General features: G+C 61.5%; 2 protein-coding genes across 2 annotated transcripts; both read left to right on the top strand.

Moving 5' to 3' along the window:
* The first annotated feature begins 1,908 nt into the window (after window positions 1-1,908).
* GAL3ST2 (galactose-3-O-sulfotransferase 2) lies at window positions 1,909-14,505 on the top strand. The gene is made up of 4 exons (XM_053655170.1): window positions 1,909-2,238; window positions 10,544-10,627; window positions 11,698-11,962; window positions 12,604-14,505. Exons 1-4 carry the CDS (start codon window positions 1,943-1,945, stop codon window positions 13,420-13,422), a joined length of 1,464 nt encoding a protein of 487 aa, XP_053511145.1. The 5' UTR covers window positions 1,909-1,942; the 3' UTR covers window positions 13,423-14,505.
* A 2,036-nt stretch (window positions 14,506-16,541) lies between these two features.
* NEU4 (neuraminidase 4) lies at window positions 16,542-22,108 on the top strand. The gene is made up of 4 exons (XM_037161295.2): window positions 16,542-16,594; window positions 19,472-19,675; window positions 19,763-20,018; window positions 20,859-22,108. The coding sequence occupies exons 2-4, from the start codon at window positions 19,475-19,477 to the stop codon at window positions 21,872-21,874; spliced, it is 1,473 nt and encodes a 490-aa protein (XP_037017190.2). The 5' UTR covers window positions 16,542-16,594; window positions 19,472-19,474; the 3' UTR covers window positions 21,875-22,108.
* Window positions 22,109-23,973: the final 1,865 nt, after the last annotated feature.

Genomic DNA, 23,973 nt, shown 5'->3' on the forward strand with positions numbered 1-23,973 from the left:
GACTGGGGTGGCTCATCTGGCTTCACCAGCCCCACTGCCGCCCCCACATCAGGCACCATCTGAAGGTTTAGGCTCTGAAGGCCATGCCCACTCCCTGGACGGGGATGCGGAGGGAGCGCTGGCTGCCCCCGTGGGCAGCCTTGCCCCCACGAGGTCCATGGGGTGAACCCTACAGGGGCTGTCTTGCTTATTCCTCTGGGGCAGGTGGGTCGCTGTGAAGTTTCTGGAGCAGCACCTGCTGCACCTGCTTGAGGAAGAGGTTCCCCGTGGGCTCTGCAGACGAGGGCAACGGGTGCTCTGGGGAAGTCAGGTGATGTGCGCTTGTTTCTGGGTGGAGTCTGCCGCAGCCCTGGGCCTCAGGCCGGGAGCTAGTGTCACAGGTGGGTCTGAGGTGCTGGCAGGGGGGTGGGGCGTTGCCCCCGGTGCTGTCCTTCCAACACGCCTGCTCTGAGGCCTTTGAGGGCTGGGCTTCGGTCCTGCTCCTGACTCAGGCCCTGGGGTCAGGTCGCAGCTGGCTCTGGCCAAAGCCAGGCTCAGGGCCTGCTGCCTCAAGGGTCCACGGTGTGCGGCCAGCTGGTGGTCCTGGGGCTCACTCCCTTGGCAAAGAGGATGCACTCCTGTCTGTGGATGGGAGCCCCTTCCATCTGTGGGTCCTGCCAGCCCCTTGCCCATGGCCACCCACACCGTCCCGCTCGAACCAGCGGAGCCAGGGGAGGAGGAAGCACCTGGCCTGCCGGCCTTCCCTCCCGCTTGGGTCCGCCCCAGAGGCTGCCCACCCCTGACGCCAAGGGGTGAGGGAGCGGCTGGTCTGGTGGAGGCAGCCGGGCACACGAGCAAGGCCCCTCCCAGGAAGCAGGTGGCAGAGCAGGCTTGGAGGTGACCGATTCCTTCGGTCTGGCTCTTCTGGCAGGGGGACCGCCTGCCCCCGCCCCCACTCTGGCTTCTCTGTGCTTCGTCTGTGCCGGGGCCCAGGTCTCCTGGGGGCTCCTTCCAGGGGGCAGCCGGCTGCGAACCTCAGAAATCCCCGTCACGGGCTTCGTCCCACGTGCACCCAGACCGTCTGAGCTGGTGGCAGCAAAGGACCGGGCCTCACCTTGGCACTCCTCCTTCCTGGATTCCAGGAGCGAGGGGTGCTGACGACACCCGAGGTGTGGGCGGCTGTGGCGAGGGAGCACTTTCCCCCCGTAGTTGGAGCAAGGTGACCTTCACGGAGGGAGGAGTGCGGAGGGTGCGGGGAGCATCCTGGTGGAGACCTACCCGGCCAGTGTCCACACTGGGACCTCCGGGTGCAGGGCTGTATAAGCGAGGTGGCGGGCCTCCCTCCACAGTCAGTAGCTCCGGGCGGGGGAGAGGGTCTGTGCACCGGCCAAGAGCCCATGATGCCACCTGTGGTGGGTGAGCAGCCGCCCTCAGTCCAGCCCCTTCCTCCGTGCGGTGACCCGGCCCAGGGATGCACCGCAGGTGAGTGTCAGCGGGCCGCCTTCCTAGAGTGGCGTTTGCCCTGGGTGCAGGGCCACCCCCACTGCCCCGTCCCCCATAGGATGGAGAAAGGAGAGACGTTTGCCCCCCCGAAGCCCCCCATCCTCTCATAGAGCCCACCAACTTTGGTAGCTGCATCCCAGGTCTCGGGCCCCCCGGGGGCTCCCCACCCTCCCTCATCTCCCGTCCCTCCAGTCTTGGGGGTCAGAGAAGGGACGTTGGTAGCTAGGAGCTGACTGGAGACCCTCCGCCTTGGGGTAGGAGGAAGGAGGTGGGCTTCAGGGCAACCAAGGCAGGCCCTTGATGGGGGTAGAAGGACAGGAAGGGGCTGGGCAAGGGCCTGGCTCTGCTGGTGCTTCAGGGTGAGTGAGCCAGGTCTCCTGGGTGCACAGCCTGGGTGGGGGGAGGGGGCGGGTGGTGATGGTGCTGGAGACCAGCCAGGAGAGGAGCTGCGTTCTCCCCGATGTGGACTAAGCTGCAGGTGGCTCCTCCAGGCCCTGGCAGACCTTTGGACCCTTCCTCGTGCCGGCCACTCATGGGTTCCTCCTGCATCTTGTGTGCGTTCCAGGGGCTGGGCCTGCGCTCCCAACCCAGGACTCACCCTGGGCCCGGCTTGCAGCTGTGCCCTGGGCCCATCCCCTCACCACCTGTGCCCAAGATTTTATTTATTTATCTTTATAGGGGAAGGAGAGAGGGAGAGAAATATCAGTGTGTGCATCCCCTTATGCATCCCCTGCTGGGAACTGGCCTGCAACCCAGGTATGTGCCCTGATTGGGAATTGAACTGTGGTCCTTTGGTTTGCAGACCCACACTCAATCCACTGAGCTACACCAGCCAGGGTGTGTCCTGAGAATTTGACCTTGTAAGACGCGGACACCGTCTACACCAGAGCATCAGGTTAGGGTGGGGGTTACGGAAAAACACAACAAACTTGGAAGAAAATAAACATTTGTAACAACTAAGCCTGAGCCCCAAGTGGGTGCCTGAGATGTCCCCCCCATGTGGCACTTAGTGTCCCTCTCCCCACATGAGGGGTGAACAGTTGGTGCCCTTCGTCCATTTGGCTGGTCCCAGCCCAGTGCCCAAGCTGAGTCCCGATGACCCAGGGGAGTGTCATTCCGAAGCGTAACTATGGCGATGTTCCCCGGCTCATGGTCCCCACTGCGCCTCCCCCAGGGTAACGCCTGCACCAGAGGAAACCCTGTGCCCTGCACAGTGGGGCTCCTGCGTCCGGGAGGGGATGAGAGAGGTGGGCGCCGTGGCTGGGACTGGATGCTGGATAAAGACCCGGGACCAAAGGGGAGGACCCCTCACAGACTGCCCAGGGCCTGGGGCCTCCTTCCCCCTGCTCACTGACACCCTCCCTGGGGCCACAGGCGGTCAGTGCCTCGGGCACCCTGTCCTAAGGCCAGGGGCTCAAGGAGTGACTCAGATGCAGCAGCTTCTTGGAGTGGCCACTGTGTGCCATCATCCAGTGGGTGTCTGCATGGTCCATCAGGATGTGGCAGCCCTGGGAAAGGCTCCCTGTGGGACAGTGGACGTGGCTTCATCCTTCCCCCTCGACCTTGGCCTCGGAGATGTGAGGGGCTGCAGAGATGCACACACGGCACCCCTGCCACACTCCCTGGAAAGAGCATGTGCTGGCAGCTGCTTGAGCCCAGGACAAACGCCTCCCTAAAACAGAGCCCGCAGCCGGGCTGCAGAGGCCCCACCGGCCGTGAGCTCGAGGACAGTTGCCTGCTGCCGAGCCTCCGAGGGCCACGGTTTGTCACACAGCATTAGCAAGGTACCCGCTGACTGATGCACCATCGTCCAAGTAGTTTTAACTCGGCCAGCCTGCTGGCCCAGGAGGAATCCCTCTGGGTCGGTGCTTCTCAGATTCCCGGTGGGCTGTGTATTGTTTGTGTGAGGCCAGGGATCGGAGGAGGACACCCGGAGGTGCCCCAGGGCTAAGACAAAGGACGTCAGTGCTGGACAGAGACCCTGTTCTAAGACCGGTTGCCCCTTATTCCTGGAAAAGCACTGAATCATGGCAAATCATAACTGCACCTGCACAGAAGGTGCTACATGACCCCTGCTTCATTATAATAAATCAGCCTTGTGGGGACGCCCCCCCCAGCCCTTGACTGGTGGCCAATCAGGGAAAATCATGGGAGACCACCCTGTGCAGTAACTTCAAAGTAATACAACTAGTTGCCAAATACAAGTCCTCCAGAAGTGGCCAGGAAATACCCACCCTGTAAGAAGAGAATCCCTCCAGCCACTGAGGGTAAAAGTCTGCTTGGAGCCAGCCCGCTCCCATGTTCTGTGGAGTGCACTATCGCTTAATAAATCTGCACTCTCTCTCTGCCCTAAACTCCATGTGTGTGGCGTTCGATTCACTGCGATCACCAAGAATCCGGTTACCTGTGCCCACCTGCGACACACACACTGCCGGTCTCTTCTTGGCAGTGTTGTTCTCTTTTCTCCTCCTGCCCCCATTTGAGAGGTAAAACACAGGGTGCTTGTCTCCAGCTCCCCTCTGAGGGTGGGGGCAAGGCCTTGTGCTCCTTCCTCCCTACCCCCTCTCAGTCGCTGAGAGTTCAGACTTCTCCCCCCGCCCCGCCCTTGCCCCGCCTGTGGCCCCTGGAGCCACAGCGTGTGCACTGGAAAGACGCCACCGTGGAGGAGATGGAGGTCCCAGTGTGGGATGGAGGGTGGCCAGCCTCTCGCACCAGGCTTGACAAGGGTCAGAGAGGGTGTGGTGGTGTCTCCCCCAGCCTGGCCTCTTCCCCAGCACTTCTCTCCTGTCCCAGCCCCTCAGCTAACCCCCCGTGTGTTTCCGCTGCATCCACCACACCCATCTCTGGCCAGGGCAGGGGACCCCCAACGGGCTCAGACCAATCTGGGCACTGAGAGGGTGGCGTGGGGGGAGGTGGCTTGCAGCCTCGACGCTGTCCAAGCGTGTGTCTGGATGCTGGCTGGTGAAGAGGGTGCACCAGGGCAGCTGGGTGCAGGAGGGGCCCCCATGGGGCCCACGGGCTATAGAGCTTTTGCCTTTTTTAATAGGTTGTGCACATGGTCAAGTGTTGAGAACATTGTCCCTACTCTGTTATCTGTTGTTTGTCTCTTAATCAGATTTATTTACTGAAGAGAGATAAGAACTTTATTGTTATCTATAATGATATCCTCACTGAGAGTTTTTTTCCAACCCAAGACATAAGAAATAGCCAATTTTCTCCTAGTACCAAGCACGCTTTTCAGAAGACAAGGAGATGCAGAAAAGCTCCTAGTCTGGGTCTCGTTCCCATTATTCCTCCTCAAAGCTGTTGCCTATCTCCGTTTCACACACGAAGACTGGTGCCTCCTGAGTTTGGATCTGGAGGCCCTAGAGGCTGCGCACAGCTCCGTGAGCTCACCCCTCTCCAACTGACCCCAGGGTGTGGCCTGCGAGGCAGCCAAGAGCAAGGCTGAGGAAGCAGCCAGCCCTGCACCCAGGGCCGCGTCCAGGGCCACTCCCGGCGCCAGTTGAGCCCCAGGAAAGTTCTAGTTCTTCCTTGACCCACCCCCTGGGGTGGGGGTGGAGGCGTGGTTGCGCACCTGGTAGGGCAGGTGAGCCCTGCGAGTCAAATTCATCTTCGAGGCGCCAGCTCCAGCCTGTGCCCTGGGGTGGGAGCCAGCAGGGAGCCGAGACCCCTGCCCTGCGTCTGTGGGAGCCTGCCTGCCAGTATGCTGTCCCTGCTGCGCAGCTCATGGAGGTGAGGTGGGGGTTGGCTCTGGAGGGAGCGAAGCACTTCTTTAATCCTTGGATGCTCCGAGAACCTGGCAGAAAGGAGCCATTCCGTATCTGTCCTTCAAAGGACCTCTCGGGTTTGGGGCTCTTTCCTACTCAGGCTTCTCTGAACTCGACCTCAGGCCTGGGCCTCGGGAGAGCAAGGGCTCAGGTGTGAGGAAAAGAGGGTTCGGTGTCTGGGCTGCAGGCCTGGGTGGACGGCAGCTGGTGCCTGAGACGTCCTGGCCCAGGCTTAGCTGTCACCTTCCTGGGCCCGGACCCCTGTATTTGCACCGACCCTCAGCCCCCCCACCTCCCCCACAGCAGACTTCCTCTTCATTGGCAGTTACCTGCGTGTGTATTTCAGGATGCTTGCTGGGGGGCCTGAGTGACTGAGCGAGTCCAGCTTGGAGTGACAGGTGGCTGTCCCCCTCTACAGGCAGAGGGTCACACTCCCCGACACACTGGGGTTGGGAGGGAGGCAGGTGTGGTCTGGAAATGCTTTACATTTTACTTCTCTGCCTCACCCCACATGCTTTTGGGAGATTCTAGTGCCTCTGCGTGCCCTCCTCCCCACCTGTCCCCAGCCCTCCCTGTGGCCCTCAAGCCAGCAGAAGTGAGGAGGGGCCCAGGTGCCCCACCACACTGTGAAGAGGAGGCAGGCTGGGCGTGGGGCCACTCCATGAGCGGGGGGCCCAGTGCACAGAGCAGGTGAGGCAGCATCAGGGAGCCCCAGGGCCGGGTTGCCTGCTGGGACAGTGGATGGTGCTTCTGTCACAAGGCTTAGGGACAGCGGTCGCTCTGAGTGTCCCGGGCTCAAGGGTTCAGCTCAGAGTCCTTGAAATCGGGGCTCCAGAATCACCGTGCTGCCAGAGGAAACTGTGGCGACGTAACCGTCCGGTTCTGACAACAAGGCAGTTCAACCAAACGCCAAGTCTCATTTCAGGAGGTGGCAATGCAGATTGGCTTCCAGTGTGAGACCGGTCTTGCGTAAACAGGCAGTAGGGTATTTAAGGAGTATGCTTTTAAAATCAGAAGATAAAACAAAGGCTAATGATTAGAGCAAACCATAAACCAGTTTCTGAGTCTGTAAAACTCAGTCGAGAGGACTTCCAGACAGAAAGCTAGCAGGGTCTTTTGCTAGAGTGAGAGCCAGCAGTGGTGGTCTGAGGGCTCCTCCCGGTCTGCAGGGCGGGCAGGTGCTCCCGCGGCTTCTGTGTGGTGCGCACAGCCTCAGGAAAGAAGGTTCTAGTTGCCATGATTCGAAGTCAAAGGAGGGGAGAAGAATGAGACATTAGTGTGGAGCGTTGGGGAAAGCTGGAGTTCAGGGCGCAGTTAAGTTTATGAGTGAAAAAATAAAAAACACAAGACGATCACCTGAACGAGAGTGTAATGCCCACGACCAGGTATTATGATTTCTCCTAAAACAGTTCCCTCCCCTAAAGTCACCCTTACTGTCATCAGAGCTGACTCAGACCAACGCGTTCAGTGCGTTCAGTCCAGTTTCAGTTCGGACCGACCGTCTGCACGAACACAGGGCCGTTTCAACCCTGGTCTGCTGGGCTCTCATACGGTTTCTCCGGTTGAACTTTAATCAGCCTCTCAGGGCAGACGCCCAGACACAGTCGCCCTCAGGCTTTGTGCCGCACACACTTTGTGCGTCCGTGTTGAGTTGTGTGCGGGGTGTCTGCGAGGCAGGGGCCACTCGGGGCGCTCTGCTTCGACCGTCCAGTGTCTCTGAGAGCTTCCTCCTGTGGGAGAGAGGAGACAGGTGGCAGGAGGAGGTTCCTGTGAACGGCTGCAGTCTTGGGGGGAAGGGGGGAGGGCTCAAGGGTACCAAGTGGCCGGTGCCGCGTGCCCACGGGTGTGAGAGTGCCACGCCACGCCGTACAGCGTCCCGCTGACTGTGTTGGGTGCCCGGCAGGTGTGGAGATATCGGGGGTGGGGGGAGCGCCTTGCGAAGTGTGGTTGTGTGGCCGCTGTGCTCCGCACCTGACTCTAGTACACAATACTGCTGACTGTAAACTGCAAGGCAAAATAAAATTTAAAGTTCTTTTTTTTTAAAAGGCAGTGTTGAACTGGAGCTGAACCTACGGGTGCAAATCATGCAGGACTCTGCCTGGGTGTGTGTAGTCCCCCTTGGCGACTGAGAGGACCCAGGGCATCGAGTCCCCGGGGCCCAGAGTGTGGCCCCGGCCACCAGGACTCGGGGCTTCTGGAAGGCGCAGTGGGCTCCGGCCCGGCCACGAAGTGGGCCGGACAAGCGCACGGACCCCGTCGGGCCGGGCAGCGGGGGCTCCGCCAAGACCAGGGCGGCAGGTTCAACAAAAGTTGACCAGTGGCCGGGACATGACCAGACACAATGTACATTAAAAACACTTTTCCAGGACTTCCGCCAAGATGGAGGCGTAGGTGGAAGCGCTGTGCCTCCTCACACAACCAAGTTTAAAAACAACAAAGTTTTAGCAACAAAAACGCAGCCAAAACCACAGAAAATTGAACTATACGGAAGTCTGACAACAAGGAACCCTTCAGCCAAACCGGTAAGAGGGGCAGAGCCAGCAGCAGAGCGGGGTCGGGCAGGAAAGACCCACCGGACCGACCCGGGCACGCGACCCAGGTGCGGAGAAGCGGGCGGACCCACTGAGGGCTGATCACGGTCACACATTCGCACGCAGATAAACCGGTGAAGGAGCGAGCAGTGAGACGAACGTGCAGGCCCCAGTGGTAGGAAGTGGCAGAGGGGACCGCCATTGTCCCTCTCTGACCCCGCCCCCACATACAGCATCACAAACCAGTGACTTGGGTGGCCCTGCCCTGGTGAACACCTAAGGCTCCGCTCTTCATACGTAACAGGCACAAACAGATAAAAACATGGCTCAAGAAGAACTTAGAGCCCCAGAGCCAATAAATCTAAGTGATGAAGAAATAGCCAAACTTTCAGATGCACAGTTCAAAACACTGGTGATCAGGCCCTGGCTGGTGTAGCTCAGTGGATTGAGCGCGGGCCTGCGAACCAAAAGATCATGGTTCGATTCCCCGTCAGGGCACATGCCTGGGTTGCAGGCCAGTTCCCAGCAGGGGATGCACCAGAAGCAACCATACATTGATTAAAAAAAAGAAAGAAAAAACACTGGTGATCAGGATGCTCACAGAACTGGTTGATTTTAGTCACAAATTAGAGGAACAAATGAAAGCTAAACTAAGTGAAATGAAGGGAAATGCACAGGAAACCAATAGTAATGGAAAGGAAACTGAGATTCAAATCAAGGGAGTGGACCAGAAAGAGGAAAAAAATGACCAAACAGAAAAGAATGTAGAAACAAGAATTCAAAAAAGGAGAGGCTTAGGAATCTCCAGGACATCTTTAAACGCTCCAACATCCGAATTATAGGGGTACCAGAGGGGAAGAGGAACAGCCACAAGTGGAACACTTATTTGAACAAATAATAAAGGAGAACTTCCCCATTCTGGCAAAGGCAATAGACTTCCAGGAAATCCAGGAAGCTCAGAGAGTCCCAAAGAAGTTGGACCCAAGAAGAAACACACCAAGGCACATCATCATTACATTAGCCAAGATTAAAATGAAGGAGAGAATTCTGGAAGCAGCAAGAGATAAGGGGGCAGTCACCTACAAAGGAATTCCCATCACAGTCAGCGGATTTCTCAAAAGAGACCTTACAGGCAAGAAGGGGCTGGAAAGACGTATTCCAAGTCATGAAATCCAAAGACCTACAACCAAGATTACTCTATCCAGCAAAACTTTCATTTAGAATGGAAGGACAGATAAAGTGCTTCTCAGATAAGGTCAAGTTGAAGGAGTTCATCATCACCAAGCCCTTATTATATGAAATGTTAAAGGGACTTATCTAAGAAAAAGAAGATAAAAAAGATGAACAGTGAAAGGACAGCAAACTCACAGTTATTAAGAACCGCACCTAAAACAAAAGCAAACTAAGAGGACAGCTAGATCAGGAGCAGAACCATAGAAATGAAGATCACATGGAGGGTTAGCAACAGGGGAGTGGGAGGAGGAGAAGGGGGGAGAAGGTACAGAAAATAAGTAGCATAGATGGTAGACAGAAAATAGATAGGGGAGAGGATAAGAATAGTAGGGGAAATATAGAATCTAAAGAACTTGAGACACGTGGTCATAAACTAAAGGGGGGGAATGGTGGGGGAGGGGGTGTGCAGGGGGGAGGGGAATGAAGGGGGGAATAGAAGAACCGTAATGGCATAATCAATAAAATATATTAAAAAATAAAATAAAAATAAAAACACTTTTCCGCTCTAGTGATAGGACCACAACTTGGATAAATATTTCATTCACAAGGGCAACAAAAACTACCAAATTTTTTTGCTAGTGACCCGGGCCGGTCTCAGCCCCTACAACACCCTGCGCTTCCCTCTGGGCACACCCTCAGGGGCTCTGGCGTCCAACCACGCTGTCCCCTCCCCACAGTGGCACTGCTCTGGCCTGACCTGGTTCTTTTCACCGGGCATCTTTGCTGGACACGTCTTGGCTCTTTCAGCACTCCGGGAGGCCACCTCTGCTGGGTGTGGACAGACATCGACGCCGTGTGGCAGGGACAGTGTGGCCTGCTGGTTGGCTTGTGTCTGGGCTGCAGGCCTCTTCCCCAGCCTGTGGCCTCAGGCCAGGCACATACACGCCCTTCTTGTGCCCGGCGGGTTGCAGAGACCCCAGGGCACGGCGGGCGGGTGCTGAGATGCGGGGGCTCTTGGTGCCTGCAGGTCAAACCCTGGACATGTGAGGTCTGGACAAAGGCTCTGTGGACTCTGACCCTGAGGTTTGAGAGATGCTGCAGCAAGAACACCAGCAACAGTAGGGACGGCCCGCAGCACAGGGCATCCTGGTCCCAGCATCTGGTCACAGTGTTGTCCTTGGGTGTCCCAGCTCAGGGACCACTGCCTGGCACCCAGGAGGCGTTCTCAAGGTCCCCTTCTGTGGGGGCAGAACACCTGAAATACCACCTCTCAGCCTCCCCCTGGAGGTGCCCCGCAGGTGTGGGGTCAGGGGTCTCAGTCAGGCCAGTCTCCAGGGGACCCCTGACCTGCTCTCACCTGTGTCCGTCAGACCCCCCCTCCCAGGGAACAAATCTGCCTCTTGGCTTCTCCTGGCTCCTGGGCAGTGGGTGGTGTGGCCTGGGGCCCAGAGGGCCGTGCAGGCCAGCACACAGTAGGGATTTAGCTGGAGCTGTTGTGTGGGTGACGCTGAGCTGAGGTGGGCATAGTGGGTGGACCTGGCCTCTCCTGTCCCCTGCCTGGGGACTCACTGGTACCCCTGCTCACAGGTGCTTCTGGACCCTCCTCCTCCTGACCCTGAGCATGTTGCTGCTGGCCAGCCTTCTGTGTGTGGACACCAACATGCTCACACCGTGAGTGCTGCCTCGGGTGCTCCGTGGTCTGGGTGCTGCCCCCTCCTAACCAGAGCAGGGCCTCCCCTGCCCACCTCCTGGCACTGGCTGGGACCATGGCAGGTCCCACCTCCCGGCTGGGCCTCAGTCTCCTTTCCATAAGAGGAGGGGTGGAGCCCTCCTCTTGGGGACCCAAAAGTGTCCCAAGGCCTTCCCAACGAGTCTGTGGGCAGTGAGGGGGGCTCTGGGCGGGTGGGGGTGGGCCTGGGCCGGGGAGACCTTGGGGAGAGAGAGCCACCGTGTGCAGCGGGTGACTGGGTGCTGAGAGACAGGGCTGGGTCCACGGTGGGTCTGGCGAGATCGGGATCCCGCTTCCCGCCTGCCGGAGGCAGCTCCTCCGTGAAGGCGTCCACCTGGATGGTTGCACGGGGCCAGCAGTTTAACGTGGCTGCTGCGAAGGCTTTGGGGCCCCAGGCCGTCTCCCTCTGCCCCCACCACACCCCTCTGGTTGGATCTCCATGGGAGATAGGGGACTGCCAAAGTCCCCTGGGTCCCCAGGTCCAGTGAAGGCCTCCAGACCTTGTCCCCTACCAGCCTGGGTTGCTCCTACTGGTCCTTCTTTGGGGCCCTGCTGCTCTAGTCCACGGCTGCGTGCGCCCCAGCCTCCACTCTGCCTCTGTGGTCCCTTCGGCCCATCCTGATATGAAGGGCCAGCCTAGAAATGACAGATGTGTGGCCCAGGTCACAGGGCCAGAGCCATGCCAGGTGCCCGACAAGAACTTGGGGGGGGTGCCAGGGCTGGGGGGTCCTGCCTGGAGCAGGTGGGGGAGCATATGGGGCAGCCACTTACGGAGAATCATGTCCGTGCCAGCTGGTCCTCGGGGCTGCAGGGTTGGGGGCTCCCGAGGCCAGGGAACGGCAGTGATGGGGCTGGGGTGTCTGCGGTATGGGGAGTGGGGTTTGGGGAATCGGTGGGTTGGGAGGAGCAGGTGGGAGGGTCACAGGGTTGAGGTCTCTCTGAGGGGGGTTTCCAGTTGGGGGGTGCAGGGCTGGATGTGTTCCTCCCTGATGACAGCATGCTCTCCTCCCAGCCTGCTTGGGGGCCAGCCTGAGGGGCACCCCATCACCAACATCATGTTCCTCAAGACACACAAGACCGCCAGCAGCACGGTGCTCAACATCCTCTTCCGTTTTGCTGAGACGCACAACCTGTCGGTGGCGCTGCCTGCCGGCTCGAGTTTCCACCTGGGCTACCCGTGGCTCTTCCTGGCGAGCTACGTGGAGGGCGCCGGGCGCGAGGGCTCACAGCAGCGCTTCAACATCATGTGCAACCACTTGAGGTTTAACCTACCCGAGGTGCGACCATGTGTGACCATGGGGTCAGGTGTCGGGGCCTGGCCGCTGGAGAGACTAAGGCCTCTCCAGTGGGGTGTGTGTGGTGCTCGGCTAGAGGAGAGGCTAGTAGAAGTCCCCTGGGAGATCCTGTCACCCCATTCCCCACCCCCCATTCCCAGGCACCCGCAACTGCTCTTGGAATCGGAGCCCGGCCTCCCCGGAGCCTGCCACCCCTCCTTCTCTTGCTTGCTCTCGGCTCCCAAACTTCCCAGTTTTCCCACACCCAAGACTTTTCGCTTATGCCGCCCCCTTCGGCAGGAGGCTCTTTGAACCTCCTCCTGAGAGTCCTTTGGGTCTCAGCGCAGAGGCCGGCTCCTCCCAAGGGGCTTCCCTGACTTCCCTTCTGGGAGGAAGCGGAGACAGAGGAGGGGGTTTAGAGGAAGGGTGTGGCCGGCCAGGTTCAGGTGTGTCAGGGGCCTTCTGTACACTCAGGGAATGCTCAGGGCAGCGAGGCGGCCCCTGCGGGATGCAGGGAAGCGGGCGGGAGGGCTGCCGCAGATCCCGGCATGCCCTGGGCAGGGTGGGGGAGGGTCGAGAAAGGCCACCTGCCCCCTGGGCCTGCAGAAGCCCAGAGTGTCGCCAGCCCTCCTGTCTCCACACAGGTGCAGAAGGTGATGCCGAACGATACTTTCTACTTCTCCATCCTCAGAAACCCCGTCTTCCAGCTGGAGTCCGCCTTCACTTACTATAAAAGGCACGCGCCCGCCTTCCAGGCTGCCCCGAGCCTGGATGCCTTCCTGTCCGCCCCGCACACCTTCTACAACCAGAGTCTGGACCTGAGGAATGTCTACTCGAGGAACAGCATGTGGTTCGACCTGGGCTTCGACCCCGACGCGGCAGCCACAGAGAGCTACGTGCGCGCGCGCCTGGCCGACGTGGAGCGGCGCTTCCAGCTGGTGCTCATCGCCGAGCACTTCGACGAGTCTCTGGTGCTCCTGCGGCACCGGCTGCGCTGGCAGTTGGACGACGTTGTCTCCTTCAGGCTCAACTCGCGCAGCCAGCGCAGCGTCGTCAGCCTGTCGCCGGAGAACCAGGAGCGTGCCAAGCGCTGGTGCGCCCTGGACTGGCGCCTCTACCAGCACTTCAACCGCACCTTCTGGGCCTCGGTGCACGCAGAGCTGGGCCTACGACGACTGCGCGCGGAGGTGGGGCGGCTACACGCACGGCGGCGCGAGCTCTCGGGCCTGTGCCTGCAGGAAGACGCGCTCAAGAACAGGGCACAGATCACCGACCGAAAGCTGCTGCCCTACCAGTCGGGCGAGGCCGACGTCCTGGGCTACAACCTCAGGCAGGGCCTGGACAACGAGACGCTGCGCAGGTGCCGGCAGATGGTCATGCCGGAGCTCCAGTACACGGCCCACCTGTACTCCCTGCAGTTCCCCGAAAAGCCCCCCAAGAACATCGCCTTCCTGGAGGCGTAGCCTCTCAGTGTGACCCCAGCCCCTCTGTAGTCCTCCGGCCAGGCCCCACGCACTGCCTCAGGCTTGGGGCGGGGCTCCTGGGGCATCGGGAGCCCCTGCCCTGCCAGACCCCAGGTCTTCCAGGTGAACCCCGCCCCCGGCCGTGAGGACTTACCAGTGACCCGACCTCTGGAAGGGGCCCCACGCTTGGACAATAAATATGCACAAGCAGCGGGTGAGGGTACGAACTTGTTCATCAAGTAAGAAAGTCTTACAACGTAGGGAAGTGAGGGAGACGTAACTGGTAACACGATGCTTGTCAGAGAGAACGCATGTGGACACACCGTCCTTCAGAAGGACAAACCCACCGGCTCGGCGCTGGAGCAGGGCACTGGGACGAGGGGCCAGGGCCTGGAATGCTCAGCTTCCCATCTTTGGCAGTAGGAGACTTCTTTTCCACCGAAGAACGGTTTTAAGCTGAGAAATGTTCCAATTGTTCATGAGACAAACGGTGGAGGGTCAGCACTACAGCCCCGTTGGGGTCACTGTCCGCCCAGGTGTCTGGTGAAGGAGACACCTGCGGGAAGGCTCCCCTTGGCTGCTCTGGAGACCAGGGCGGATAAAGTCCCAGAAGAGGGCTGCCTGCAGGCACCCCGGTGGGTTGTTTGTGGGAAGGGAGGAGGGTGTCACGTCTGGTGGGACATTGTCCCTGGCTGCTTGGGGGCCCGCGTCAGAGTGGGGTGCACACACCGCCGTGTGCCTTGTGCCCTTCAAAAGTGGGGCTCCTGGAGAAACAGCTGCCCTCACACGTTCAGCCTTGAGGTGCAGCCTGGCCTGCCTGCCCAGTGTGGGGGTCCCCTCCTTTTCACATCAGGGCCCCTAGCTCAGAAGAGCTCGGCAGCTGGGCTAGGCACCTGCTTCAGGTGCTCCTGGGTGCAGTGTGTCCATGCTTGTCAGGTGAGTCAGCATTTCAAAGAAGGGGAGATTCTCTGCTCTACCCGAAAAAGACCAGAACAGGTCACAGCTCTCTTGAACACTGGTTTATGGAGAGAACTTTAAGAACAATCAGTTTTTAATGAAATTACAGGACGTATTGCAGTAAACTTGGAAATAAAAGAGAATATTTGGAAACTGAAAAATTACTTCCAGAAAACTGAATGGAGACGGTGGAGAGGACACTGCAGAGACCCAGGGTGAGCGGGGGACCCTGCGGAGGACCCCTCATCCCCAACCCGGAGGACGAGGCCCAGTGGAATCCCTCAGGAGCACAGAGAAGGGCACTCAGATCCCAGACGAGTTGGCGGGTGGGTGAAGGACAGTTAGAGCCACAGGTAGGAGGAATCTGTAGTCAAACGAGAAAGACTCAGATCACATTCAGTGCCCTGGGCTCCAGCAACCCCCGAAGGAAGCAGGCCTACAGCTGGGCTGACGTGGGCGGGTGCGGACCCAGGCTAAGGAGGAGACACTGCTGCTTCCAGACACGGAGCAGGCTGTGCTGGGAGGGGCCTCACCTCTGCTGGCAGCTGTGACCGCAGACGTGGTCCATCCTCAGCCACACCAGTCAGGACAGTGGGGTCACCGTGGCCGTTCCGTGCACGTGCCTGAGGGGTGGACAGGAATATGGACTGGTACGGCTTTTGGAGGGAAGCTTCTGGGTATTTGTTACCATGTAAATAACCATGTGTGTGGTTTGTAATAAGAACTCAGACATGAGCGGTCCAGGTTGCCCCCCCAGAAGGCTGAGCATGCTGGCGTCCGGCTCAGCCACTGAGAGCTGGGAGCAGACTCTGCCTGGACCTCCTGTGGGGGGCAGATGAGGGGCTGCTGGGGACTGGCGGCCATGGGCTTGTATCTGGAAGAGGCATGGGGGGAGTCCGGGAGGCAGACCTTATGGTTTTTCAGAGAAGCTAGAGATGCAGGTCTTTATGCAAATTCTCCTGTTTGAACATAGCTGGCTCCAACTAAAACATCAAAACCCGGAGCAGCGTGTGGGCCACCTCCTTCCAGGGCTCTGCGGGACACCCTGGTTAGACGGCCCTGCCCGGACTTCGGGGTGTCTGCACAGGTAATTTGGGGCTCGGAGGCTCCATCTCCACTGAGCCCACCAGATTGTGCCAGGCCTGGACTCGGGGGATGAGATGGGTCCTCTCTTTTTGGCTCAGGCGGGGCTCCTGAGCTGGGGTGTGTTATCCGCTGCCCTCTCCCTTCATGTCAAACCCCTGGGTTTTTGCCTGGGCACCAGCTGCTGGCTAGGGATGGCCCTGGAGCCATGGAGGCAGGCACAGGTACGGCGCACCTGTCTGAGCAGCCCCCCTAGAACAGGTAGTCCTGGGGCTGTGCTTGTGCTGAGTGGCAAGTGGCCGGTGGCCATCAGGTAGGAGCGCAGCCCATCTGCTCCTGTGTACCTTGTGGCCCTGAGGACCTGAAGGGACATAGCAGGTTTGTCATTCCAGTGTGGACATCCTGTGACGTCTCAGTTTTCCCAGAACCCATTTCTCCCTTTGAAGTCTGGAACACGAGGGGAGGGGGCAGGGCCCAGGGGCAAGCCCTTTCTTTCACTGGCTGCACCTCCTTGAGGCCTGGCCTGGGCCGTGGTCACCTGGGCCGCGGTCACTCACGAAGCCACCTTGGGGACAGCAGTGGGGGAGTGGGTGAGAGTGAATGTGTCAGCCAGCAGGAGGGAGCCGGGGAGGCGGCTCGTACTCAGGGGTTGGGGTGGGGGGATGCTGGCCTTCCTGGTCTGAGCCAGAGTCCCGAGCACTGATGTGGGACTGGAGCCAATGAGGGCCCAAGAAGCCACATCCCGGGGGGGGGGGCAGGGGAGGACTGCAGAGTGTCACGAGGTCTGAGGCGTCTCTGCTGGAGGCCTGGGGGCAGCTGTGGTCCCCGTGCAGCAGGCCACCAGCACGGGGAGGGGGGAGTGGATCAGCCAGAAGAAAGGAGCCCTGTTTGGCCCCATCCCAACACAGGCCCCAACCCGAGTGCCCTCCTGCACCTCGGCTGCTCTGCTGCTCCACGGCTGCACAGCTGGCAGGAGGGTCCTGGTCCTGGTGCAGCCCTGGGACCAGGCCAGCACCCGCCTCCCACCCACACAGCGGGCCCTTGTCTCTGGGCAGCTCACTGGGTCCGGGAGGCAGGCAGGCAGTGCTGCAGCTGCCCCTCAGCCCGCTCCGTGGCTTCCCTCCGGTGCCTGGTGAGTCCCCTCCCTGCCTCCCTGTCGCCCAGGGCCGGGGCCTGGCTCCTGCTGCCCGTTTGGCTGCCCCTGTGGGCTGAGGGCCACGGATGTGTGGATGCCCAGTGGGAGTTTCCTGACCAGAAGGGACAGGTGTGGCACTGAAGGGCCTTGGGGATCAATGCAGAGGGTTGCATGGGTGTGCCTGGGTGTCCTGGCTTGGGTCCCAGTCCACAGAGTTAACGGGCCGTGGGGGATGCTCCTCCAGGTGGAAAAGTCCGTGACTGAGTCGATGTCGCGACAGAGCACAGGGCACTCAGGCTGGGCCGGAGCCCTATAGCAGGGGACAGAGCTGGGAAGCCCCTCCGCATGTCTCCGTGCAAATGGCCTTGGCTCCTGACGTGAGGTGTGGCAGCAGGGGCCACCGGAGCAGGTCCAAAGGATGAACGGGGCGCTGCCGGGGTCGGGAGGGCAGTCTCCTTGGCCGCCCCCAGTGCTCCAGGCCAGGGCCCAGACAGGCCAGGCCACAGGCGGGGCTGGGACAGGCCGTGGCCGAGGCAGATGACCCCCAGCACGCTGCCCCGGGTCTAGGGTCAGGGGACCAGGTTCTCTCGGAGGTCCCGTGAGCTTCCTGGGCCTCATTATCCCCTTCTGTGATGTGCTGCCCCTGAGGGGGCCCTGCTGGGGGGTGGAGGGACACCCACGTGAAGGTGCTGTTTCAGTTAATATTCAGACAGAGCCACCTGGTCACAGCCAGTGCCCCAGAACCTGCTGAATTGGCCGCACCGGGCAGGGCTGGCCGCCCCAGGGACCTGCTCCTCCTCCTACGAAGGGGGCCTCCCAGGAACTCTGGGGTCTGGTCTAGGTAGGGATGCTCCAAGTGCCTTGCTCTGTGCAGCAAGCAGAAAGACCAGCTGACCCCGGGAGCCCCCCTCTCTCCCACTGTCCCCAGGCTGGGGGTGCGCCGGGCCCCCTGCTTCTCCTGACACCAGCTCCCTGTGGTCTCGGGCCCTGGGGAGTGAGCCAAGTGGAGAGAATGCCCCGCTGTGTCCATTCAACCCGGAGGGACACGTGGTACCCACACCTGCTTCCTGCTTGGGCATCACGGCCCCGCTGATGCAGATGGGGGTGGGGCCCCAGGGCTTCCCGGACACGGGTGTCCCTCTCCAGAGGCCCAGAGACCATGGCGGGGTGGGCAGAGGGGGGTCTGCTGGGCACACGGTCCTGGGCAGAGGGGGCCCGCAGCTGAGGGGTCTGTGTTGGGGACCCCAGGTGTGGAGGTGCACCCCTTCCTGTGTCCGACTGAGGCTCCTCCAGTCTCAGGGTGCGTGTGTGTTCCTTCCTGTCACCTGCTCTGTGCCCCGACTTCTTCCCGATGTGCTGTGTGTACGGGGCTCCACTCTACTGCCCCCGTCCCTCTGTCCACAGCACCCGGCCCTTTACTGCCCGGCTCAGCATTCTCGCTCACGTCCCTCCACGGGCCTGCCCAGCCCGCAGATCAGAGGAAGGGCCCTGGCTGAGGGGACTGCCAGCCTCACATGCGCCCCAAATTCGCCCCCCTGCTGAGGCCCAGCCCTCCGAGCCTCCCTCAGGAGCACTCTGGGCCCCCAGAAAGGCCGCCCAGGCCCGCCCCATCCTCCCTGTGTCCGAGCCTCCCCGGGCCACAGCCTGGGCTGTGTGGGGCAGGGGCCCAGGGCCAGGGGCAGGTGGGCACGGGGAAGGGCAGTGGGAGGAGCCCTCGCCCTTGCTGCACACTGGGCCCTCCCTCCCTCCAGGGCTCCAGGCGGCAGGACATTGCCTCCCTCCAGCTCTGTGGTCTCAACTCTCCGCTGCAGGAAGCCCACCCAGTCTCCCCCCACACTGGGCTCTTCTCCTCTGTCTGTAGCAATAACTCAGGGCTCAGCCAGGGGAGGACTCGGACACAGAGGGGGCTCATCTTCCTCCCTTCGCTGTGTTGGGCAGCTGCTTTCAGGTTCAAAACCCTGTGCCTTGGTGCCCAGACGAGAGCCCACACCCACCCTCCCTCCTCCGGGGGCTCCTGTCTGGCAGGACGGGGCAGGGGCAGGGGAGTGGGGTGGTGGCCTCTCTGGCCCCCGGGGGCCCCTCTCACTGCTGGGTCCCCACACGGTTCCTGGGTCTTGGTAGGCACACTCGGGAGCAATCAGAGGCACCTAGAGGGGCAGTGGTTCTGCTGGACCTCCCTCCCCATGACCCCAGTCTCCCTCAGAAGCCCGAGGGGCAAGGTGGCAGGTCACCTGCCCACACAGATGTCCCGCTGGGGACACCTTGGCTGCAGCAGGTGACCCCCTCCCGGCTATTCCCCAGAATCCCCCGAATCTGGAGACTCTGCAGGTCTGAGCAGGGTTGCGGCAGCAGCCAAGGTGCCTTCCTCCTGTGTGCGGAGTGTGTGTGTCTGTGCCGCCGTGTGCACACCCGAATGTGTCTGCTTCGTGGCCAAGTGTCTCCGTTTTCCCCCGCGTCCAGGTTGTCTGTTTCTGGGTCTCTGCATGGCTGGCTCCTGAGGTCACAGGGCCCTGTGTGGGGACACTGAACCTCCCCTTGTCCAAACCTTTGGGCCCTGAGGGGGCACTTGGCTGGCCTCCTTCTAGGCAGGTTGTACTGACTGGTCCTAGACGCAGGGGTGGGTTGGGTCAGGGGCTCTGGCCAGGCTCCCTGCTTTCCTTCCCTGGGCTGTTCGCAGGAGGAAGGGGAAGATTCCAGACATTTGGGGGTGTGGTGGCCGTGACGAAGGGGCGAGTAGAAAGCCTGGGACAGAGCACTGGGCGGTGGGTGCAGGAAGGAGGTGGGCGAGCGAAGATGGCGGTGTCTGGGCCTGCAGAGCCCCTTTCCCATTGGAGGGGGGAGCATCCTGCTGACCCGCTTGCCGTGGGCCCGCAGAGCATGGGGACCCCGCGAGTCCCCTTGAGGACCACACTGTTTCACAGCGAGAGGACTGGCCTGACCTACCGCGTGCCCGCGCTGCTGTCTGTGCCTCCCGGGCCCACCCTGCTGGCCTTCGCGGAACAGCGGCTCAGCCCGGATGACGCGCATGCGCACCGCCTGGTGCAGAGGCGCGGCACGCTGTCAGGGGGCTCCGTGCGGGTAAGTGACCGGTGGGGGCGCGGGGGCGTGCCCGGTGCCGTCGGGAAACTGAGGCTGTGCTCGCCTCCTCCTCCCCCTTCCTGGCAGTGGGACGCTGCGCTGGTACTGGGCACTGCGGCCCTGGAGCAGCACCGGTCTATGAACCCCTGTCCAGTGCACGACGCGCGCACCGGCACTGTCTTCCTCTTCTTCGTGGCTGTGCGCGGCCAAACCCCCGAAGCTGCGCAGATCGCCACGGGCAGGAACGCTGCGCGCCTCTGCTGCGTGACTAGCCAGGACGCAGGGCGCACGTGGGGCGGAGCGCGGGACCTCACCGAGGAGGCGGTGGGCGGTGCTGAGCGAGGTAGGCAGGGCACGGGGCAGAGCGCAGGGGTCCATACTTGGGGCGGGACGTCTGCACAGGGTGGGGTGTAACCTGCCATCTGGCTCCAGGTCCCTGCGCTGCTAGCCCTGTCCTGCCCTGTCCCCAGCCTAAGGGTCTTGGACACAGTTCGTGGGACTGTCCCATCCCTGACCCCTGAGCCCACAGACAGGTGTGTTGGTCTCACCGGCAAGAACAGGCTCTTTGTCTTCCTGAGCTGCGTCTGACACTGAGCCCCCAAACCCCAACAACTCCCTCCTTAACCACTTCCTCCTCCTCCTCTTCCTCCTCCTCACACCCAGCCCAGGGTTTCAGGCAGGTCAACCTCACCTCAGGGCTTTTCCTCCCCAAGGACCTCACCACCCACTGCCCTCAGGGGCCACCCTAGCCCTGGCAGGTGGCAGGCTCTGAGACCTGCAGCAATTAAAGAGCTACCTGTGGGTGTAGACCCCACCCAGGGGTCTGGGGCTTAGGGTCAGGAGGGGCCCCCCAGGCTGGTCCTGAAGTCCGCACACCCCACCCCCTCAGCTGCCCCTGTCTAGACAGGGCTCGTGCTTCTTGCTAGGCTCGTTGGCCATCTGCCTGTGTTTGGGGACTCGCCACCTGTGCAGGTGCTGAGAACAAGGGCCCTGCCTGGCCTCTGTGCTCCCGCCACTGCCCTCAGGAGGCCTGTCCAGCCCTGGAGGACTCGGGGTGGCCAGAAGCAGGGGAGGGCAGAGGCTGGGCCAACAGGTGGCTTCCTCACAAACTGCTCTGTGATCTGAAGCACTGCCCCCACCCTCCCCACCCCCCGTGGCCCCGGCTGTCCCTTCCCGCCTGCAGACTGGGCCACATTTGCTGTGGGCCCCGGCCACGGCATCCAGCTGCCCTCGGGCCGCCTGTTGGTGCCGGCCTATACCTACCGCGTGGACCGGCGTGAGTGCTTTGGCAAGATCTGCAGGACCAGCCCCCACGCCTTTGCCTTCTACAGCGATGACCACGGCCAGACCTGGCGCCACGGCGGCCTCGTGCCCAACCTGCGCTCGGGCGAGTGCCAGCTGGCTGTGGTGGACGGAGGGTGGGCTGGCAGTGTCCTCTACTGCAATGCCAGGAGCCCCCTGGGCAGCCGCGTGCAGGCCCTCAGCACAGATGATGGCACCTCCTTCTTGCCGGGAGAGCTGGTGTCCGCCCTGCCCGAGACGGCCCGGGGCTGCCAGGGCAGCATCCTGGGCTTCCTAGCCCCACCCTCCAGCAGGCCTGGTGATAAAGGGTGGTCGGTGGGCTCCAGCGTGACCCCCTTTCCTCTGAACCTCTACGCTAGAGGCCAGGAATCCCCCGAGGAGGGTCCCGGAGACTCCCAAGGGGGTGGGAGGCTGGGCAGGACAGAGAGACGTGGGGATGGCCCAGGAGACCATGGCCCAGGGGACCCCGGTCCCAGGGAGCCTAGTCCAGGGCGTGGGTTCCACGGGGGCAGGAGGGACTGGGCCCCACAGCTCTCCAGACCCCCTGCCACCTTGACTCAGAGCCCCACATGGCTGCTATATTCCCACCCGGTGGGACGCAGGGCTCGGCTCCATATGAGTGTCCGTCTGAATAGGTCCCCACTGGACCCCCACAGCTGGACAGAGCCCTGGGTGATCTACCAGGGCCCCAGTGGCTACTCTGACCTGGCGTACATCGGGCGGACCCCCGAAGGTGCCTCGACCTTCGCCTGTGTGTACGAGAGCGGAGCCAGGGTGTCTTACGAGGAGGTCTCCTTCTGCATGTTCTCCCTGAACCAGGTCCTGCAGAACGTGCTCCCGGGCCCTGGGCGGCGCGGCCCGGGGGCCAAGCCTCGGGCCCAGTGCAGGCCCTCCTGAAGAGCCCTCTCACTAGGCCTGGCCCAGTGCCTGGAGGCAGAGGGAGAGGTCAGGGGCCAGGATAGAGCTCTGGGGCACCCCCACCCCTGCCAGAGGTGCCTTTGCCCCTTGGCTTCTTCACGCAGAGTCGTGAGGGGGGTGTTCATGAAGGACCCTGAGCAGAGACACAGAAGCTCAGTTTTCATTCTTTCAAGTCAGCAGGGCTGGGCTTCAGGCACCGATGTGTTGCTGGAAGCCAAGGGAGGTGGGCTCGGAGCCCCTGGGGTGGGCGGTGGGGTGCGGACAAGGGCCACTCGGGGCCCTTGGACCAGCACAGGTGCCTCCCCGTCCTGGCATTTGGCTCTTCAGTCTCACTCTGCTTTCTGGCTTCCGACGGGAAATAAAGGGGTTGCGACTTTCTGTCCAGGATGCTTGCTTCTCTTGAGTCTTTTTCTTGTCAAAGCCCTGGGGAGGCCCCGGGTCTCCAGCCCACTTCTCTGACCACTGTGCCCCCAACCCCCTTGACCAAGCCCCCCAAACCCAGGGCATCACAGGTGGGGGCAGGATGAGGGCAGGTCCGGGGTGGCCCCAGGTCTGTCTGTGGTCTGTGATGGCGGCCCCCTGCCTCTGTGTTTCCCACTGGAGGACCGCAGGCAGGGTCACCGCCCAGGACCTGTCCCCTACACCCCCACAGAAGCACCCTTTTCTTCTTCTTAGTTTCTGGTTATAAAAATAAATTATGCCCATTGTAGAAGATTGGGGATATGTAGGAAACTATAAAGAAAAAACGAGACCGACCCCACCTAGATCCCTGCCCTGGGCACAGCCGTGCCGATCCTTGGTGTTTCGGACTTTTTCTACTTTTAAACAAATCCTACCGTGTTTCAGCACAAGCGCTTCCTGCCCATCACACGCTGGGCAGCTGCCGTCAATGGCCCGTCCTCATGCCTGGGTGTCATTCCCTCACCAGGCCCCTGCTGGCTGCCCGGCCCAAGAGGTGGCATCCAGGAAGCCTTGGAGCCCCCCACCCCTGGGCCCGTGGCTGCCCAGGGAACGCAGGATGGCCCCTGTCGTTCACCTTCATCCTCAGCTCCCCGGGAGGGTGGCCGCTTTTCAGGAGTTGCTGCTGGGCTTCAGGCGGTGGCAGCGCGGGGGGCCTGAACTCAGGGCCCCTCGGAGGAGTCCCGGGCCTGCCTGCACTCCCCCGGCGATGCCCCCTCCAGCCACAGCCCCCGGCCCCCTAGCCTTGGGGCACAGCTCATCTGCAATAGCTCAGGTCTTCCATTTGAAAATCTAAACCAGTAAGGGTGGGGCGGGAGCTTTGGGGGGGCCCCAAACCGACAGGCACGCACAGCCCACGTCGTCAGTCAGCCCTGGTCTGGGTAACGGCCCCACATCCACAGCCACCCAGAACCTCAGACTGTGACTCACTGGGAAACGAGCTCTTTGCACATGCGATTGGGGGACTGAGACGAGACGCCCTGGACTGGGTGGATCCTGTCAGGTGGGGCGTCCTCCTCTGGGCAGAAGGTGCTGAAGGCGGAGGCAGCGCCCGGAGGAGCAGGGGCCGGGGGGGGGGGGGGGGGGGGGCGGGCTGCGGACTCCGGGAGGCCCCGGCCACATCTGGTGTCAGGCCTCTGGCCTCCAGAGCTGGGAGAGAATGGCCACCTATCGTTTAGGTGCCCAATTTATGGCAACGTTTGGATGGCATTTGACGTCTCACCAGAAACCACAGGAACTGAGCTACAGCGGTGCGGCCCTTCCAAGCTCGCTGGCAGAAAGTAGCCACCGACCTAGGGTCCTATGCCTGGCAGAACTGTTCTTCAAGGGTGCAAGGAAAACAGTGGCATTCTCACAGATGGCAAAACGACGGTTTGTCCCCAGCAGGCTCACTAAGGAAGTGGGAAAACTGGTGGGAGGACGGTGCCCACAGAGGGGCGCACACAGCCCGGAGCCGGCCGAGCCCGGCCGGGGGAGCGGCAGTGCGGTCAGCCGTGCAGACTTCAGTACGCGGAATAAGGCAGCAAAGGGGGCGCAAGGGCCCAGAGACCCTGTCCTGCCCCAGGAAGGGGGCGTGCCCACTGACTGTGGCTGAGGCCAGAACCTCCGGGGCAAATGCT

This window comes from Artibeus jamaicensis, unplaced genomic scaffold (genome assembly GCF_021234435.1).
Source record: "Artibeus jamaicensis isolate MK-2021 breed Jamaican fruit bat unplaced genomic scaffold, CSHL_Jam_final contig_944, whole genome shotgun sequence".
NCBI lineage: Eukaryota > Metazoa > Chordata > Mammalia > Chiroptera > Phyllostomidae > Artibeus > Artibeus jamaicensis.

Coding starts and splice junctions, on each gene's coding strand:
- NEU4 (XM_037161295.2), top strand. CDS start 19,475: ATGGGGACCCCGCGAGTCCCCTTGAGGACCACACTGTTTCACAGCGAG. Junction 19,676..19,762: donor TGTCAGGGGGCTCCGTGCGG/GTAAGTGACCGG, acceptor CCTTCCTGGCAG/TGGGACGCTGCGCTGGTACT. Junction 20,019..20,858: donor GGTGGGCGGTGCTGAGCGAG/GTAGGCAGGGCA, acceptor TCCCGCCTGCAG/ACTGGGCCACATTTGCTGTG.
- GAL3ST2 (XM_053655170.1), top strand. CDS start 1,943: ATGTGGACTAAGCTGCAGGTGGCTCCTCCAGGCCCTGGCAGACCTTTG. Junction 10,628..11,697: donor GACACCAACATGCTCACACC/GTGAGTGCTGCC, acceptor CTCTCCTCCCAG/CCTGCTTGGGGGCCAGCCTG. Junction 11,963..12,603: donor TGAGGTTTAACCTACCCGAG/GTGCGACCATGT, acceptor GTCTCCACACAG/GTGCAGAAGGTGATGCCGAA.